Below are 6,873 nucleotides of genomic sequence, written 5' to 3'. Positions count from 1 at the left end.
GTTTCTTTGTTATAGGCCATCTTTTTTCATTGACTATCAACATATATCAACCTCTTTTCAAAAACAAAATAAATGTGAACACAGATAAAACACTTGCTTAGTGGTTAGCGCTAATGAAGTCACTCGTCTAATTCGGCAGCGGAGCATATACCATAGAGATTTCAGTGCTTGCCTTAATCGTTGGCCAGTTAAAAAAAATTCAATTTTCAAATGTTATCATGAGCCGTTTCTCTTTTGCAAAATTCTTTTAAAGCCACGCAAAAAGCTTGTGGGTGGGCAAATCGAAAAATCACTTCCTATCATTGCGAAGAACTAGTCTTAATTTGCAGCGTACTCTTGATGTTGAAATCAGTAGTTTTAATTCATTACATATCTTTTTGCCAACTATGGTAGTCGTTATCGCTCAAGAGTGAGTTCAAGTGCAGATTTTTGTTTGCATGATAAGACAGTAGTGCTTCTACATGTGAGCAGCACTTGAGCGCCTAATTTCTTCCCTGATGCAAAATACACACTTCATGAACACAGAAGCCTGCCCCTACTAATAGAGCCATACACCAAACATTCATCTCACACATTTCCAAAGCAAAACCTAGCAAAGATCAAAATCTCCTCTAGCAATCCACTAGATAACATAATAACAGTACCAGCAGTCATGGCTAAGGCACATGCATTAGCTGCAGCACTGTTGCTTGTCATGTCGGTGTCCCTCGCCGCACTAGAAGGTGTTCATGGCGTTTGCGGCATGTCGAATGATGAATTCAAGCTTTGCCAGCCCGCGGCGGCAGTGAATAACCCGACAGACAGTCCGTCGGCTGAGTGTTGTGTTGCGCTTGGGAAGGCCAACCTATCATGCATCTGCCGGTACAAAGGCATCGCCGGCATATGGCTGAGAAAGTACCACATCAACGCAAATCGTGCCATGGCGCTGCCCGGCAAGAGCGGTCTCACCATGCCCAACAACTGCTTGTGATGATCGGATGTACTACCCATAAGCATCTAGGAGTCAGTTGCTCTACATCTGCATCGACACTTATATATGGCTAAATAAGTGAGGAGCACTTGGAAAAGCATTGTGCTACTCGGTCTTATTGTTATTGTGTGATTTCAAAGTCATTAAGCTCTTGATAAAATAGTATATGCATGTTATACTCGAAGTGTAAGGATGGCAAACATGCCTTGCATGTTATTCCCATGAATTTAATATCTTACAGTGGTGTCTTTCGTGTCAAAAAGTTGCATGTTTTTTAGTGAACAAGTAAATGACGATCACAGTTTTTCCCTATTGGTCACTCGTAAATAAATCAGTAATCAACTATCAAGAAGATTGTCCGTTTGTGCAGCTAGTTTTCTATATAGAGTTTGTGATTTTGCATCTATGTATGATAAAAGAAAATGCAGCCAATGTTTATCGTCAGAAAACATAAACGTCTTATTGTATCTAATGGACTGGCACAACAGCTCTCCTTCTAGAGAAATCTCCAAAATTTAACTATATGAACTTATTAGCAAACATATAGCATCGCAGTTCATTCAGAATTTCAAGGTGATACGGGGAAGCATCCTACCAGGAACTAGTAAACAGACATGTGCTCCAATACTAGCAGATAAGGCAGCACTCCTGATTTGCATAATAAAACATACTGTCTACGCCAGCACAACTCACTACTTGCTAGGTGGTTTCAGTTTGAAGGTCTGATAATCCTTGGTGAGGTGCGTGTGATGTGCTCATCTATAGGTACTTGTGAGGACTCTCACAACAATACGAAAATGCCCATGCCATGTGCTCATATTGCAGTATTGAATTGCATGAAAGCATCCATCACATGGTTGTTGGGTCACACAATATTTAATATTCCTATTTAAGTGTGGGAAGAGAGATGGGGCAATGACTCTAAGAAGCCATCATTTGTGGACCAAGGAGTGGAGCTTAGTCGTTCCTAGGTTCATTTCAGCATGCCACATATTCAATATACATAGGTTTTGCACTTAGTTAGAATTCTTTTTTCAGTGTCGTTGAAATCAACATACATCCTAGGGCTGAGAAGCATCGGGATTTGTGGCTACACGGACTTCCATTAGCTTTCTACGAGAAGTAACCTTCCCAGGATGACCATGTGGAGATGGTCTCCTTAAGGAATTTGCCATCCTAGTCAACTGATCCTAGTGCATTTTGTTAACTAGACATGTATCTAGAGTTGAATCGATGTCTCGAAGCAAGAACGCTAAAGTGCTGCACTAATTAAAGCTCATATGTCTTGGAGCGAGTCACTCTGTTTCAGTGTGCTGTGTTGTGCAGATTGCCATTATTGTGTTTGAAGAACAAGAATGTGGTATCCCATTTCATGAAAAATTACTATAAATTATTGTGTAAATTATTGTTTTCCAAACACTACTGTTGCCGCATTCACATGGGAATTAAACTGATTATACTAGTGTATTCAACATTCTACCGTTGATTTCCCCCCTGCCTTTTACGACGTCAACCTGGACAAGACTGCAACTCTTTTTATTTTTTTAGGGTACAAGATTAACACTTGATTTCATACATTATGTGAAACAAAATTGACACTGCTAAATTCGTATTAAGGGCCTCCTTATTTCCAACAATTTTAGAAATGCAGAAATAAGAAGCTGGTAGAATTACGATATAAGTTGTTTGCTTGCATTGTAGAAAAAAAATACACTTCATGGATCATGACCTCGAGAAAGCGAGAAATATGAAATTGATTTTATCAGCATTCGAGCAACTCTCGGGTCTAAAGATCAATTTTCATAAAAGTGAATTGTTTTGCTTTGGTGACACTCAAGATGAGGCCCACTTGTACACCGAATTGTTCGGGTGCGGGTTGGGCCAGTTTCCGATCTCATATTTGGGGATACCGATACATTATCAGAGAGTCACAAATGATGAATGGAAGCACGTCGAGGAGAGACTACAAAAAGACTTATAGCATCTCCAGTCGCGCCCCCAACAGGCCCCAGGCCCCTTTTTTGTCGCCGGCGCCAAAAATTCGGCCCAGCCGCGCCCCCAGAAGCCCAATTTTCGCAGGCTAGGGCCGATTTTGGTGCCGGCGGACCCAGGACGAACCTGGCGCGCTGGGGGGCGCCTGGCAAATAGATTTTGGCGCGAATGGAAATGGGCCCGCCGAGTCAGCGACTCGCCGCCTTCATCGTCCTCATCGCCTCGGTTCCCGCAGGAATCAATGCCAAGGCTGCCCCGCTGCCACGCCGGTCAACCTTCCATTGATGCCTCACAGGCGGCGCAATGAAGGCGCGGCGACGTGCGTCCCGCCCACTCCCGCCATGCGGCACCCGGCGGGAAGCCTCTCACCGCCCATCTTCGGCTATAAAAGTCGACCTCCCCGCCGGTGAACGCCACAACTGCCACCGACGCCCCTCTCGCCACCGAAGCCCCTCTCCCCCACTCTTCCCCCGCCGACGAGCAATGGCCGAGCGTTACCCAGGCGACGCCGCGGCGGCGAATGGCTTTGGCCGACGCCATCTGCGCGAGGACAAGGCGCACCTCCTCTACGAGGCCGACTACCTGGCACCCCCGGACATACGGGTGCCGGGCTCATGGAAGCTGAGCGCCGACGGCGTCCCGGTGCCCCCGGTGCCAACCGGTGCAGAACGACGCGCCGAGATAGCGCGCATTTGCTTGTCGCTGTTGGAGGAGAAGCGGAACGAGCCGAGGTACGCCGCCGACAGCCACACGCTGCGGACGATGTACTTCGACCACCGCCACGCCGACCAAGTCGCCTACACAAATGGCGTCCTGCCCCGCGACCGCCTCAACTCCGACGGGCGGCGTGAATGGTGGGGCGTGCCCGGCTGCACCCTCGAAGCCGTCCTCGACCACATCGAGACCGGCAACACGCCGCGCCTGGAGTACCCGGCGCCCCCATCCTTCTCTCGCCGCCGCGGTAGTTCCTAGACGCCGCGGCGAATGGAGACGGCGACCTCCTCCTCGTCGGGCTCCGGTTCTCTTACCTCCGGGTCGCCGGCGCTATGCCCCGTCAAGCCGGAGCCGCAGGAGACGCCGCTTGGGAGCCGCACCCACAGCGGCGCCCTCGTCATCAACGAGGGCGGCCGCCCTCCCCTCGTTCCTACCGCCTCGTCCGGCCGAAGACCGAGCCGGGGTTGCTCCCCGTGAAGAAGGAGCACGAGGACATAGCCGCCGCCGACGATACCGCCCTCAAGTGGGCGAAGGCGGACTACGTCCGCGAGCAGGTGGAGCGCCAGCGCCGGCCTACGAAAAGATCAAAGCTCGGCGCCATGGACGCGAGGAGGGCTCGTCGTCATCGTCAACAGCGACGACGAGGACGCGCCCGGGCCGTCCAACCCCCCGTGCATCGACGACCCTGGTCAGGGGTGCAACAGGGATGGCGGCGGCGCTGGCGGGACGCAGGGAGGCGGCGCCGTTGGGACGCAGGGCGGTGGCGACGATGACGACGACGATGGCGGCGGCGACGACTACACCCGGTTCTATAGGCTCCTTGGCATGTAGAAGGCGGGCGGCGGCAGCGGCGTAGTAGGGCTAGGCATAGTTGTTTTAAATCATGTTTTTTGTTTTTTGTACAAATTTGAATGAAATCGCCGAGTTTGGACGGATTTTGTGTCGTGTTTGGCCGATTTGGGGGCGACATGGGGGCGGCGGCTGGAAACTCGTTCGCCCCCACGCCGAAATTAACGCCAGTTCGGCCCCAGGCGGCGCTTTTTTGGCGTCCTAAGGGGCCGAACGGCTGGAGATGCTCTTAGTAGTTGGAAAGGTAAACTACTGTCTCTGGGTGGAAGATTCGTCCTCATAAATTCAGTACTAAGTAATATGGTACTATATATGATTTTCTTCTTCCAGTTGCCGAAAGGAGTTTTACATAGATTGGATTATTTCCGATCAAGATTCTTTTGGCAAGGAGATAGAGAGAGAGAAAATATCGACTGGCTAAATGGAGTGTGGTTTGCCGTCCCAAAGACCAAGGGGCATTTATAACCTTGAGGTTAAGAATAGGGCCCTCCTCGGCAAATGGTGTATGGCAAACCCTCTTAAGGAGGAAATATGTGAGTTCCAATGTGGTATCCCAAGTATACTGGAAGCCTGGGGATTCCTATTTTTGGGCGGGTCTAATGTCTATGAAGAAATATTTCTTCTGCTATGGATCCTTCTCATTTAAGGACGGTTCGGAAATTAGATTCTGGAAGGACAAGTGGCTAGGAAATGCCACACTCCGGGAACAATATCCGGCTCTATACAATATTGTGCGCCACAAGGGTGATACTATCACCACGGTAATGGAATCATTTCCGCCAAATGTGACGTTCAGAAGAGATTTAATTGGACCCAAACCCCAATCGTGGAACATCCTGCTCCAGCAGTTGTCCACGGTTCAATTGTCACATGGGTCTGATGTATTCTGATTGAACCTCCATGGGAATGGACAATTCTCAGCGAAGTCCATGTATAGAGCGTTAGTCCACTCTGATATGCCAGTTGATAATAACAAGAAGATCTGGAAGATGAAGATACCTCTGAAGAATAAAATTATCGCATGATATCTTTGTCGTGGAGTCATTCGTACTAAAGATAACCTTATTAAGAGGAATTGGCATGGAAGTTCGCATCGTGTCTTTTATCACCATGATGAGACAATAAAACATTTATTCTTCTAATGCAAATTGGCTCGTTCTATATGGTCAATCATTCAAATAGCTTCTGGCTTGTATCCTCCTTGTAGTGTTGCTAATGTATTTGACAACTGGTTACACGAGATTGATCATAGGTTTAGAACTCTTCTCAGGGTGGGAGCGTTTGCCGTTATTTGGTCGCTTTGGCTACGTAGAAATGAAAGGTTTTCAATGATAAAAGTACTTCTCTCATGCATGTTATCTATAGATGTACCGAGACTCTTCGTTTATGATCCTCTCTACAATGCGTGAAGAATCGAGACTTGTTTATGGAGATGTGTACACAATTGGAGGCTACGGCGAGGGATACATTTATCCAACATGGGTGGCAGCATGATCTTAGGATTGGCCCCCCTCCGATTTAGACGTTATACAGACTCTACATGTCGCTTTATATTTCGCATTTTTTTGTATGAGAGACCTCGTTGGCTGTGTGCATCTTAGTTATGCAGAGGACGGATGTAATGTTGAAACCTTTTAAGTAATAAAGCGCCTTTTTTCAAAAAAGAAAAAAAATACACATTCCAAAAGGACTATGCATTGCATAGTCTAGAGTCTAGGTCATGTACGTAGTTAGCAGCGGTGGACGTCGGAGCGTCCGGTGACCGGTGTGCTGGCCGAGTCTGGACGAGTTGTGCTTGTTGCCACGTGTGGTTGTGGTTGGAGAAACGGCACCAGGAGAAGCGCCCGAGATGTGAGATGCCAAGCTCTGCGATGCAGCCGTGTGAGGCGGATGAATGCAGAGGTGGAGCGCGAGACCTGGTCGAGATAAGCCGAGTGACTTGGTGAGTTAGTTTGCATCAGGTTGTTAGCTAGTACATGCATGGTCGGGTCAAGTGGCCGTTGTGGAGAAGCTGAACGTGGGAGTGGGAAAAGCTGATGGATTAGTTTTTTTTTTTGAGACATAGCTGATGGATTAGTGTGCATGCAAGTCGTGCGGTTAGTGCCATCCGGCTGTGTGTGTGTGAGAGTGTCTGGTCAGCTATTTAAGATTGTAATCCCGTTTGCTTCGTAGCAAGAGAAATACAAGGGCGCGGCGTGTGTACGTTGCGTGCGTTTGAGCGCACTACTTGTCTCTTCGGTGACTGCTCTTCTTCTTCTACCTCTCTCTGCATGAGAGAGAGAGAGCAAGGGTTCGGCCCCAACAGCTTATCGGAAGTGATGGTCGGCAACAAACATATCTTATTGGCA

The 6,873-nt window shown here is 48.3% G+C and overlaps 1 protein-coding gene across 1 annotated transcript; it reads left to right on the top strand.

Moving 5' to 3' along the window:
* Window positions 1-588: 588 nt before the first annotated feature.
* Window positions 589-1,146, top strand: LOC123049925 (putative lipid-transfer protein DIR1). Its single transcript, XM_044472775.1, has one exon. The coding sequence runs from the start codon at window positions 653-655 to the stop codon at window positions 968-970; it is 318 nt and encodes a 105-aa protein (XP_044328710.1). The 5' UTR covers window positions 589-652; the 3' UTR covers window positions 971-1,146.
* The last annotated feature ends 5,727 nt before the right edge of the window (window positions 1,147-6,873 follow it).

The sequence above is a fragment of the Triticum aestivum genome, chromosome 2D, assembly GCF_018294505.1.
Source record: "Triticum aestivum cultivar Chinese Spring chromosome 2D, IWGSC CS RefSeq v2.1, whole genome shotgun sequence".
Lineage (NCBI taxonomy): Eukaryota > Viridiplantae > Streptophyta > Magnoliopsida > Poales > Poaceae > Triticum > Triticum aestivum.
The sequence above is the reverse complement of the archived record's forward strand: the minus strand, read 5'-3'. Positions and strand labels throughout refer to the sequence as shown.